This window comes from Ranitomeya variabilis, chromosome 2, assembly GCF_051348905.1.
Source record: "Ranitomeya variabilis isolate aRanVar5 chromosome 2, aRanVar5.hap1, whole genome shotgun sequence".
NCBI lineage: Eukaryota > Metazoa > Chordata > Amphibia > Anura > Dendrobatidae > Ranitomeya > Ranitomeya variabilis.
This window is the reverse complement of record NC_135233.1, coordinates 1,064,673,182-1,064,686,869: the sequence shown is the minus strand read 5'-3', so window position 1 is coordinate 1,064,686,869 and position 13,688 is coordinate 1,064,673,182. Positions and strand designations below refer to the sequence as shown.

General features: G+C 42.3%; 1 protein-coding gene across 1 annotated transcript in view; it reads right to left on the bottom strand.

The window, feature by feature from the left end:
* Positions 1 to 674: 674 nt before the first annotated feature.
* LOC143804052 (serine/threonine-protein kinase SBK1-like) overlaps positions 675 to 13,688 on the bottom strand; it is a 28,057-nt gene continuing 15,043 nt past the window's right edge. Inside the window, exons 5-9 of the mRNA XM_077281792.1 lie at positions 5,657 to 5,764; positions 3,663 to 3,807; positions 2,649 to 2,810; positions 1,649 to 1,851; positions 675 to 1,304 (exon numbers count right to left, since the gene is read on the bottom strand). Coding sequence (XP_077137907.1) covers positions 750 to 1,304; positions 1,649 to 1,851; positions 2,649 to 2,810; positions 3,663 to 3,807; positions 5,657 to 5,764 — 1,173 coding nt within the window. The 3' untranslated portion in view covers positions 675 to 749. The remainder of the gene's footprint in view (positions 1,305 to 1,648; positions 1,852 to 2,648; positions 2,811 to 3,662; positions 3,808 to 5,656; positions 5,765 to 13,688) is intronic.

Here is a 13,688-nt window from a genome sequence, read left to right as displayed (position 1 = left end):
TCCATATTCATTTCTCTAATGAGCGGTCCCACGTGACCGCTGTACAGGGGAAGAGCTGCGGCACCCGAAGACAGTGTGACAGGCAGGGGGAGCGTCAGGAGCGCCGGGACTACATAAGTATGCCTCAGCGCCCTCTCCCCCTCACCCGCCGACCCTGCCACAGACCGTGACTCGAGTATAAGCCGAGAGGGGTACTTTCAGCCCAAAAATTTGGGCTGAAAATCTCGGCTTATACTCGAGTATATACGGAATTTTATGCAGAGTCACAATTGTTTTGGAATTGGGGTTATATTATGTAATAATGGAAGTTGTGCTGTATTAGGCAAATAATCAATTTCGGGAGCAACTTGCATGTTTGAAACCATTTATAGCCCCCAGGGAACCAATGTTCTCCCATTTGTTTGATGGCCCCAGAAGGTTCCTTTTTAGCTTTCTGCTGTAAATCAGTTAAATAAATCATTGAGGAATATAGCCCAAGTTATATTTAAATGGTTGGATATACAGTATTGTGGAAAAGTTTAAGGCAGTTGCCAAGCAAGAAGCTGACAAAAATAGAAGTTTTAATCTTTTATTTTTATCAATTAATAAAATACAAAATTATTGAGCAAAACAAATCTAAATGACATGAATATTTGGTGACCACCCCTTTGCCTTCATCAGTTCTAATTCCTTGTACTTGCACACAGTTTCTGAAGGAACTCATAAGGGAGGTTTTCCAAATATCTCTTAGAGAACGAATCACATCTTCCTCAGCTGCCATACTCAAAGACCTTTACTTTCCAGGGAAAATTAAAGTAATTGAAGATGGAGAGAACTGACTGCCGAGAAGAGGGACATTGGGAGAGAAGATTATTAAACATACAAATGGCTTCTCTGGACAACATCTTCCAACAAGCAGGTGGGGGAGTGCAGTCTGCACATTGTCTCCAGTCGATGTAGACTTGGTACATGGAGTCATATACCGTTGCTTCCAACCAGGGGAAATATCCAGTCAGGGCAACAAAGAGAAGAACACCAAAAGCCCAGGTATCTATAGTAGGGCTCAAGAGTAAGTATTCTCCGTCTTTCAAGTCACACAACTCTGGAGACATGTATGGGACAATATGTGACATGGACGACACATAGTATCCTGCAGGTTGCGTCAAACCAAAGTCACTCAGCTTGATTTGATTACAGTCTTCGTCCATGAGCAGCACGTTGTCCGGCTTCAGGTCTCTGTGTACCAACCCTCTACTATGCATAAAGTCTAGAGCTGAAGAGATCTGTCTTGCACACCTCTTCACAGCAGCCTCAGGAATTCCAATCTGTAGAAAAAAGATAAGTATCATGATATTTAGATTTATTTGTGCAGTTCTTTATCCAAATTGAAAATAACAAACATTGAAGATGTTGTTGGGACAGTGGAATCAATAGTGGATAAAACTGTCGCTGTGATGGCCATGTGACATCAAACGGTACAATATGGACTCCTATTCCATCTATAGAATTTTTTTTATGTATTTCCAAATAAACCTTTACACATTAGTTTGCTAATTGACATGGGTATCTATATTTTCCCCAACTGTTGATGTTTATTAATAGCCTTTGGTGTTTCATAAATTAAGCATTGTTAGATTGTAGGAAATCATATGGAGCCTCCTTTACTTACCTCACTCCGGATGATATGATGCAAGGTGCCTGCTGTTGCCAACTCTTGACTCAAGACATAGTGGTCATTTGTGCCAATAAAGACTGGATACGTAGTGATAATGTGAGCGTGTTCAGATAAGGTGATAGAAAAACAAAACTCTGTCAGGAAGGTTTTCAGTAGAGTTCTGTCCTTCCTCACTAATTTTGCAGCCACTGCTTTTCCTAAAAAAGATCAAACAAAAAACGGTTTATAATATCCTCCCAGATCTCACATAGAAGCATTATGTTCAAACACTGAATCATCACAGGCAATGGGATATTTTTGGGGGACATCAATTCCTAATCCTCAATCTCATGTCTGAGGCAGTTTGACTTTGCTAAATTGGAGCCATTTTGGATTTACATAAGATTAATCCTAAATGTATTTATTTTACTGAATTAATGTATATACCACAATACAACTGATGTTAGATGTTTGGCAGCCAGTTATCTCCAATGAGAAAAAAAGCTATTGGGAGACTGAACTTTAACCTCTTTATCTGACAGGAGATATCAGGTGGCAAAAAGATAATCAATGGGCCAGCCTATAGATATTTTGGATGGATGTTTTTATGAATGAAGAGTGAAGTTGGCCACACAAATGAACATTTGTCTGTATATCAGTGGTAGAGCCAGCTGAATGCTTGAAATATCAAGATCAACAGCTACTGACCTAATGCTTATTTGCCCGACACCTATTTTAACCGACCTCTTCATTTTCATACAATCTTTCTATAACCCAACATGGTGTCTGGCATTAATAGTTGGTTGCACCCCATGCACATACCATACTGATCAATCCCCACCAAATTTGGGAGGTTTGGATGATTTTAGTCCTATATGTATGGGAATTTTACAGATCATGATACAAGAATAAGCTGGATTTTCCAAAATCAATATCACATTTTTATATAGAATTTACCAGTTTATTTAACCAATTTAGGTAAATGACCATCTTTGTTTTTGCCTTGTTTACATACCTGTTGATCTCACCTGTGCCAGTACAACTTGTCCATATGACCCCTGGCCCAACTCCTTGATGATTTTGAAGCATTCAGAAATATTCGGAATCTCCAAGACATGGAAGGTGGCCATTGCTGCCTGGAAGTCGATACTTTTTGCTAAGCAAAGTCTGTATAACTCTATAGGAAAATATAAGGAATATGATTATTAAAACATCATGTAATTAACATATTTTTTGTTTCTGTGGACATTTGTGATAATTGGGCTTCATCATAATTTAGAAACCCATAATTAAGAAAGATGTTCCCATTCAGGAAAGATGGTTGACAACACTTGGAAAAGGTATCTTTGTGGGCATATTGGTTGTCATCAATCTTTCTATAAAGACATTGTATTTAGAGTCAAAATTAAGGATAATTCTAAACAGTTCTACAGTAATACAAAGGTGTTTGTATCTAGAGAGTTTATATATACTTCATCGTTAAACCACATGAAAATTATAATTTGTCACGTTTAAAGTTACTACAAAGGGGAATAATTGTTTAATGGTCATATGGCAAGAAGACCCTGAACACAAATAACACCAATAGATATAATATTGAAGAGTAGTCTTACCCGGGTGGGGATTTTGGTGATGCTGATGATTAGCTGGTTTCTGATCCAAAAAAGTTGAGTAACGTTGCTTTCTGGCTCAGTCTCAGAGGTCCTATCTCCACAAAGATGTTCTCAGGAATAATTCAACAACACACATGAACTTCTAACTTTTATAGGGAAGTAGCTACTTGAAATTTCTGCCTTTCCTCCTCATTGGCCAATTGGATGTCAAAAACCTCCATTGATTTACAGATTAAGGTGTCTCCCAGAAGTTGGACATTCCTGTAGACCTAATTGTTCTTTATTAGACTGTTAAAGGAGCTGGTTGTGCCACAATGGTATCAGGGTGGTGCCCACCATAGTAGTGTTTGTGTTGCTATTGAAATGCTAATTTTCTCAGTTCTGAATTTATTCTGCCACCTACAGTCACATCTCACCTTCCCGACCTCCTGCTGCTTTCACTAAAAGAGAAACTGGTCCTATATTTTTATATAAATATACATTTGTCATGCTCAGGTCTTTTATCCAGTGTTTATAGCCATAAACTGACTGTCCTACAAGATATGTTGAGTCTTGTCCCAACTGACATAATTATTATATGGAAATAACTTAATTGTCAATTGTTTATTGTTTGTTTTTTGTTTGTTTTTCAAGCTTTAGAACTATTTTCTCGGTAGATAATCAGGGCACGCTGCAGTGTTTAGAACGAGTATAAATGTTCATTGGTCAAAAAGTACAATCCCTTGTTTCCACCACGCAGACAACGGTCGCTCATTATGGTTGAGATCGGATATTTCATTCTAGATATATATCTGGTTATAGGTTAATATTGTGCACACACAGTCCGTAATTGGCAGATTTTTTTAATGATTTTCTTTCAGGACATCTGGAAAAATCTTCTGGAAAATTAGTAAATCAAATCTGCACTGAATTGTTTAGAAATGAATGAGGCAAATAAATATTTCACTTTAAAATCCATACAAAATTTTTACAAATTAAATATTTTTTTCAAATTTGATTTGAGATTATTTCTTCTTCATTTAAACTAATAAATCTGTGAGAATTGATCCAAAAATCCAGACTCTACATCAGATTCCATGCTGACAATGTGTTGTAGAATGTGACTCTCTTATCTGCTGCAGTAATACACTGCGGGCCTTGCCTGCACAGACAAACTATTTCCTGGAAACACATTCAGATATTCTGTTTTATCATAATTAAATATTGCATGTTTTTCATCAGAACACAATATGATTTTTATTCATTTTTTGTCCTTGTGTCACTATTTCCCATCGATGAGGCATCTGTTTTGCTCATGCAACAAATTATTCAAAGCTTTTTGACCACTAAATAGTAAAAGTACACTGCACTTATATCAATCGCATGTCGTCCATTTTTTTGTCTTAGACCCTGTCTCTTGAATAAGCAAGTTTTAACCTGCAAAACTGATCAAAAATGGAGACGTCACAACATAAATGCAAAAAATGGAGATGTGAAGAGCCCCATAGCCTGTAATGGTATGTGTTCTATCAGTGACAATCCCAGTCGTGTCAGTGATGCCTAAGTGTGAGCTGGACCAGCAGTCTTCTCTAATAACTACCTGACTAAACTCCATTTTACATAAATCTGTTGCTGAGGAACAAGAGTCCAAGCAATATTAATACGGCAGTTATGACTAAGGCAGTAACTATATAAAATCTCATTGGCTCTTTCTAGCTAGCAGAGGCGCATTTGACTCCTTTCTCTTATCTCAAATCATTGGGCTGACCATTACTGAATATGTATGGGTGGCTTCACTGCATTTGGCCTTGTCTCTAGTACAGTTGTTTAGCAAATTAAGATCCATTCAAGGTCAATGATGTCTGTGCCAGACGACTTTCAACCAGACCAGATCACCTGTGGAGACCACCATAGTTCTACAGCTTCTATAATTACATGTGGATGTTCTCAGAGAGTCTTCACTTTCAACCATTGGCAGCACATTAACCCCTCAGTGCTGCTGCTATGTTTTTTCTGGTTATTGTGCGGCTGATTAATACAATCATGAGCTTACCATAGCCTCAGGTGTCTCCTTCTTACTGCAAGCCAAGTGTCCATTCAGTACATTTATATAATTCTATCTTAAAAATTATTAACACATTTTTTATTTCTGTGATTTGATCACAGCTGCAATCTGTGGAGAGATGAGCAGTAAGTTCTCCTTTATGGCATTCCATAACTCACTACTTACAGAAATTAAAGAAATCAAAATTTTAAAAACAACCAACACGATGACGGGTGGATGAGAATTTGGCCACAGTCTTCATTAAATTTACAAATAATCCTAAAGAAACACTTCCTGGTCTTATCACAAAACTTAAGCTGAGCAGACTTTACCCAAACTGATCCAACAATTGTTTGAGCAGAAACTTTTTTAACACTGGGAAACAACCTCCTGACATCCAGCAAACTCCTCTTCATCAGAAGCAGCAAATCTACTGCCCCCATTTTCCAAATATGATTTCCTCCGAGATGTGTGACGATGTAAGGATTCTGGAACCTATCGTCATCATGAAGGTTTGATTAATCAGGCCATCCCATCACTTACCTCTGAATCCTGAGCCAGCAGACTCTTACTCCATTGTCAGATTTCTTGTTTCATAATTTTGTGAATTGAACAGGTCTAAGTGATTTCCAAATCATTGCATTCTTGTTTACTTTACACATGGTCCCAACTCTTTTGGAATTGGGGTTGAACATTATTTAAATATCTCACCCCACACATGGGACATCTTGTTCCACATTCAGATTAAAACTTGTCCTAATTGTGGAGCTGTCCGTGGGTCCAAAGTTATTGGGAAAACATTTTGGGGATGATAGAAAATACAGCAAATATGCAGCAATATAAGATTAGGACAGAAGTGAAGTTATTCTTCTGTGGTAGAAAATAATTATGCAAAACATTGATTTTTATTTTAAAAGAAAAACTTATAATTACTAATAGGAAAAAATGTTTCAGCTGCATATTGTAGAAAGAAATTATCTGTATTTTATCTCTCATCTATCTCATATCTGCTAGAACTTTCTTCTATCTAGATAAACACACTTATAATATATGTTATATAAATACTATTCTTAACATTGCAATTGCAGCAGTGGGACAGAATTTGTGTCATAATGTAAATCACGGGGTTTGAAAATGACATTGAATAGTTGAAACGTTAATATATCTCACATTTTGACAGGAATAAACTCCTTTTTGGATTTTTTGAATTGCTGCTTTATTTAGTCTTTTTGTAAATAGCTAAATGAATGGATGAATACATAGGTATTCTATATTCTATAGAGAAGATTCTATAAGAATATCTCTATTCTTCCAACAGGTATGTTCATCCAGCTCTCCTATGAAGCGCACATAATACATCACCCAGCTTTGCGCATAGACTTTCCCCTGCTCCTAGCATTGTGATGGTATGTTCATCCAGCTCTCCTATGAAGCGCACATAATACATCACCCAGCTTTGCGCATAGACTTTCCCCTGCTCCTAGCATTGTGATGGTATGTTCATCCAGCTCTCCTATGAAGCGCACATAATACATCACCCAGCTTTGCGCATAGACTTTCCCCTGCTCCTAGCATTGTGATGGTATGCCTTTCAGCTAACCCCCAACTTACTCTGTGATATTTATGACCTTGTTTACTTAGTCTTGATTGTATGCATCTGGTCGACCCTTAATTCTCTGACCAAGATGAGCAGAGACCACTCCTCTCTGCTCCACACCTGACCGCACTTAGTTTTCCATATATTGCATAGCACAAGTCTGCAGGACTTTAGTCTGCAGTGTGATTTCTAGAAGTGTGTTCTAAAAGTGTGGATTACATTAGAATTAAAACCTGAATTGAACCTGAAGGGAACTGGCCTGTCACTGCAAACAATGTTTCTGTTTGTTGTCACTTTTACCCCTATAATCTTTCACTTTCTGCTACCTCCCCCAATCCCCACACCAAGTAAGGAACTGTTCATCTCCTCTTCAATCCTCCCCATCCATCTCACCTCCTCCTCAGAACTGTTCCTTAACATACAATCCTCTGTCTCAAAGCACAGGCAGCCCCCTCACGCTCTCTCCTGCTCCCACCTGCTAACACTATCTCTGCTCCTTCTCACTGCTGGTGATATCTGTCCAAATCCTGGTCCTCCTCACCATATTACCACAGTCATTTCTACCTCCCATCCACGCTCCATCACAAACTTCCGTAACCTCTCTAACCTTATACCCATTCGCCCAGCCCCCGCTTCCCCAGTCCCACTAACAGGAGCTCTGTGGAACGCTCGCTCTGTCTGTAACAAGCTTTCCTACATCCATGATCTTTTTGTTACTACCAAACTTTCCTTCCTCGCCATCACTGAAACCTGGCTCACCCCTTCTGACACGGCCTCCCCTGCTGCACTCTCTTACGGTGGCTTCCACCTTTCTCACACACCCCGCCCCAGCAGCAAGCATGGTGGAGGAGTTGGTTTTCTCCTGTCAGATAACTGCTCCTTCACCCCAATCCCACTGCCACCCTCTGTTACCCTCCCTTCCTTTGAGGTGCACTCTGTGCGCATCTACTCCCCCTCCAACCTCCAACTGGCTGTCATTTACCGCCCCCCAGGGCCAGCCACCACCTTCTTTGACCACTTCACCACCTGGCTACTTCATTTCCTTTCTGCGGACATCCCCACTATCATCATGGGCGATTTCAACATACCCATTGACACTTCCCTCTCAGCTGCCACTAAACTTCTATCTCTCTCTTCCTCCTTCGGCCTCACTCAATGGTCTTCTGCAGCCACTCACAAAGATGGTCACACACTGGACCTCATCTTCACCCGCCTCTGCTCCCTATCTAACCTCTCTAACTCGCCTCTTCCTCTCTCTGACCACAACCTTCTCACATTCTCATCTCTCTCCACTCCATGTCTAGAGTCCCCACCCCACAAACTTTCACACCCTCGCAGAAATCTTAAACATCTTGACCTACATTCATTCTCTGAATCCCTCCTCCCTCTCACAGACATAAGTTCCATACACAATGCGGATGACGCTGCCGCTCTATATAACACCACAATAGCTGTAGCTTTGGAATCTGCTGCCCCACTTACACATACCAAAGCTCGCAAAATCAACAGACAGCCCTGGCACACCAGCCTGACCAAAGAACTGAGGCAAGCTTCCAGGGCTGCTGAGCGCAGATGGAAAAGATCCCACTCCAACGACCACTTAATCGCACTCAAACAGTCCCTCACTACTTTCAAGACCGCACTCGCCACAGCTAAACAAACCTACTTCTCATCTCTCATATCCTCCCTGTCTCACAACCCTAAACAGTTACTCAACACCTTCAATTCTCTCCTCCGTCCCCCAGCACCTCCTCCCTCCTCACTTATCTCTGCTGAAGACTTTGCCTCATTCTTCAAGCAGAAGATTGATAACATCAGAGACAGTTTTGGTCAACAAGCCCCAGAGCCCTTCCTCCCAACTTCCCTACCCTCCACCTCCAAAACCAACTACTCCACCATTACAGAAGTGTCATGAATCCCCAATGGCTAGGGATAGCACAGGACAAGCAAAGTACAAATAAATAACGGACGAGCTCTAGGGTGATGGAACCTGGGCTGACCGCTGCCCTACACCTGACAAACGCAACTAGAGATAGCCAGGGAGCGTGCCTACGTTGGTTCTAGACGCCACGCACCAGCCTAAGAGCTAACTAGTACTGCAGAGAAAATAAGACCTCACTTGCCTCCAGAGGAATGAACCCCAAAAGATATAGTTGCCCCCTCACATGTATTGACGGTGAAATGAGAGGAAGGCACACACATAGAGATGATATATATAGCTTTAGCAAATTGAGGCCCGCTGTAAACTAGAAAGCAGAAAGATACAAAAGGGGACTGAGCGGTCAGCAAAAAACCCTAATCAAAAATACCATCCTGAGATTACAAGAACCCATGTGCCAACTCATGGCACATGGGGAGAACCTCAGTCCACTAGAGCTACCAGCTAGCATAGAGACATAATAAGCAAGCTGGACAAAAAAAACCAAACAACTGAAAATCAGCACTTAGCTTATCCTGAAAGATCTGGGAGCAGGTAGGCAGGAACCAAACAGAGCACATCTGAATACATTGATAGCCGGCAAGGGAATGACAGAAAGGCCAGGTAAAATAGGAAACACCCAGCCTCTGATGGACAGGTGGAAACCAAAGGCCGCAACCCACCAAAGTCACCCAGTACCAGCAGCAACCACCAGAGGGAGCCCACAAACAGAATCCACAACAGTACCCCCCCCTTGAGGAGGGGTCACCGAACCCTCACGAGAACCCCCAGGGCGATAAGGGTGAGCTCTATGGAAGGCGCGGACCAAATCAGTTGCATGAACATCGGAGGCGACCACCCAGGAATTATCCTCCTGACCATAACCCTTCCACTTAACCAAATACTGGAGTTTGCGTCTGGAAACACGAGAATCCAAGATCTTCTCAACAACATACTCCAATTCTCCCTCCACCAGCACCAGAGCAGGAGGCTCAACCGAAGGAACAACGGGTACCTCATACCTCCGCAACAACGACCGATGGAACACATTATGAATAGCAAACGATGCTGGGAGATCCAAACGAAAAGATACAGGGTTAAGAATCTCCGAGATCCTATAAGGACCGATGAACCGAGGCTTGAACTTAGGAGAAGAGACCTTCATAGGGACAAAACGAGAAGATAACCACACCAAATCCCCAACAAGAAGTCGGGGACCCACGCGGCGACGGCGATTAGCAAACTGCTGAGTCTTCTCCTGAGACAACTTCAAATTGTCCACCACCTGATTCCAAATCTGATGTAGCCTGTCCACCACCACGTCCACTCCAGGACAATCCGAAGACTCCACCTGACCAGAGGAAAAACGAGGATGAAACCCCGAATTACAAAAAAAAGGAGAGACCAACGTGGCAGAACTAGCCCGATTATTAAGAGCAAATTCGGCCAGTGGCAAAAAAGCAACCCAGTCATCTTGATCAGCAGAAACAAAACACCTCAAATAAGTTTCCAAGGTCTGATTAGTTCGCTCCATCTGGCCATTCGTCTGAGGATGGAATGCAGACGAAAAAGACAAATCAATGCCCATCTTGGCACAAAACGTCCGCCAAAATCTAGACACAAACTGGGATCCCCTGTCAGAAACGATATTCTCCGGAATCCCATGCAAACGAACCACGTTCTGAAAAAATAAAGGGACCAACTCAGAGGAGGAGGGCAACTTAGGCAAGGGCACCAAATGAACCATCTTAGAAAAGCGGTCACACACAACCCAGATAACGGACATTTTCTGTGAAACCGGGAGATCAGAAATAAAATCCATGGAAATGTGCATCCAAGGCCTCTTCGGGATGGGCAAGGATAACAACAACCCACTGGCCCGAGAACAGCAAGGCTTAGCTCGAGCACACACTTCACAAGACTGCACAAAGGTACGCACATCCCTAGACAAGGAAGGCCACCAAAAAGACCTGGCCACCAAGTCTCTAGTACCAAATATTCCAGGATGACCAGCCAACACAGAAGAATGGACCTCGGAGATGACTCTACTGGTCCAATCATCCGGGACAAACAGTCTTTCTGGTGGACAACGATCCGGTTTATCCACCTGAAACTCCTGCAATGCACGTCGCAAGTCTGGGGATACGGCGGACAATATTACCCCATCCCTAAGGATACCAGTAGGCCCAGAGTCTCCAGGAGAGTCAGGCACAAAACTCCTGGAAAGAGCATCTGCCTTTACATTCTTTGAACCTGGCAGGTATGAAACCACGAAATTGAAACGAGAAAAAAATAACGACCAACGAGCCTGTCTAGGATTCAAACGCCTGGCAGACTCAAGGTAAATGAGATTCTTGTGATCAGTCAAGACCACCACACGATGTTTAGCACCCTCAAGCCAATGACGCCACTCCTCAAATGCCCACTTCATGGCCAAAAGCTCCCGATTACCCACATCATAATTGCGCTCGGCGGGCGAGAATTTTCTAGAGAAGAATGCACATGGCTTCATCACCGAGCCATTAGAACTTCTCTGCGACAAAACCGCCCCCGCTCCAATCTCGGAAGCATCAACCTCAACCTGAAAAGGAAGTGAAACATCTGGTTGACACAACACAGGAGCAGAAGAAAACCGGCGCTTAAGTTCCTGAAAGGCCTCCACAGCCGCAGGAGACCAATCAGCAACATCAGCACCCTTTTTAGTCAAATCAGTCAAAGGTTTAACAATACTGGAAAAATTAGCAATGAACCGACGATAAAAATTAGCAAACCCCAAGAACTTCTGAAGGCTCTTAACAGATGTAGGTTGTGTCCAGTCACAAATAGCCTGAACCTTGACGGGATCCATCTCAATAGTAGAAGGAGAAAAAATGTACCCCAAAAAAGAAATCTTCTGGACTCCGAAGAGACACTTTGAGCCCTTCACAAACAGAGAATTGGCCCGCAGAACCTGAAACACCTTCCTGACCTGTAGAACATGAGACTCCCAGTCATCAGAAAACACCAAAATATCATCCAAATACACAATCATAAACTTATCCAGATATTCACGGAAAATATTGTGCATAAAGGACTGAAAGACTGACGGAGCATTGGAGAGTCCAAAAGGCATTACCAAATACTCAAAATGGCCCTCAGGCGTATTAAATGCGGTTTTCCACTCATCACCCTGTTTTATCCGCACCAGATTATACGCACCGCGAAGATCTATCTTAGTGAACCACCTAGCTCCCTTAATGCGAGCAAACAAATCAGTTAATAATGGCAATGGATACTGATATTTGACTGTAATCTTATTCAGAAGGCGATAATCTATACAAGGCCTCAGGGAACCATCTTTTTTTGCCACGAAAAAAAAACCTGCTCCCAGAGGGGACGAAGATGGACGAATATGTCCCTTTTCCAAGGACTCCTTAATATAATTCCGCATAGCAGTATGCTCTGGCAGTGACAGATTAAATAAACGACCCTTAGGGAACTTACTGCCAGGAATCAATTCTATAGCACAGTCACACTCTCTATGAGGAGGGAGCGAATTGAGCTTAGGCTCCTCAAAAACATCCCTATAGTCAGACAAAAACACAGGGATCTCAGAAGGAGTAGATGAAGCAATTGAAATCGGAGGTGCATCACCATGAACCCCCTGACATCCCCAGCTTAACACAGACATTGTTTTCCAGTCCAGGACAGGATTATGAGTTTGTAACCATGGCAGACCAAGCACTAGTACATCATGTAAATTATACAGTACAAGGAAGCGAATCACCTCCTGATGAACGGGAGTCATGCGCATGGTCATTTGTGTCCAGTACTGCGGTTTATTCATAGCCAATGGTGTAGAGTCAATTCCCTTCAGAGGAATAGGAACTTCCAGAGGCTCCAGACTAAAACTGCAGCGTTTAGCAAATGACCAATCCATAAGACTCAGGGCAGCGCCCGAATCCACATAGGCATCGACGGAAATGGAAAACAGTGAAAAAATCAGAGTCACAGACAAAATGAACTTAGGCTGCAGAGTACCAATGGCAAAAGATTTATCAACCCTTTTTGTGCGTTTAGAGCATGCTGATATAACATGAGCTGAATCACCACAATAAAAACACAATCCATTTTTCCACCTATAATTTTGCCGTTCACTTCTGGACTGAATTCTATCACATTGCATAGTCTCAGGTGCCTGTTCAGAAGACACCGCCAACTGGTGCACGGGTTTGCGCTCCCGTAAACGCCGATCAATCTGAATGGCCATAGCCATAGACTCATTCAGACCTGTAGGCGTAGGGAACCCCACCATAATATCCTTAATGGCCTCAGAAAGACCATTTCTGAAGTTTGCAGCCAGGGCGCACTCATTCCACTGAGTAAGCACCGACCATTTCCGAAATTTTTGACAATATATTTCCGCTTCATCATGCCCCTGAGAGAGGGCTAATAAAGCCTTTTCAGCCTGAATCTCCAGGTTAGGTTCCTCATAGAGCAATCCCAATGCCAGAAAAAATGCATCCACACTGAGCAATGCAGGATCCCCTGGTGCCAATGCAAATGCCCAGTTCTGAAGGTCGCCCCGCAGGAAAGATATTACAGTCTTGACCTGTTGAGCAGGGTCTCCAGAGGAGCGAGATTTTAAAGAAACAAACAATTTACAATTGTTCCTGAAATTCAGGAAGGTAGATCTATCTCCAGAAAAGAACTCTGGAATAGGAATTCTAGGTTCAGACATTGGAGTGTGAACAACAAAATCCTGTATGTTTTGAACTTTTGCCGCGAGATTACTCAGGCTGGAAGCCAAACTCTGGACATCCATGTTAAACAGCTAAGATCAGAGCCATTCAAGGGTTAAGAGGAGGTAAGAAGCAGCTAGACAGCAATTAAGGGCTAGGCAGCAAAACTCTAAGGGAATTTTT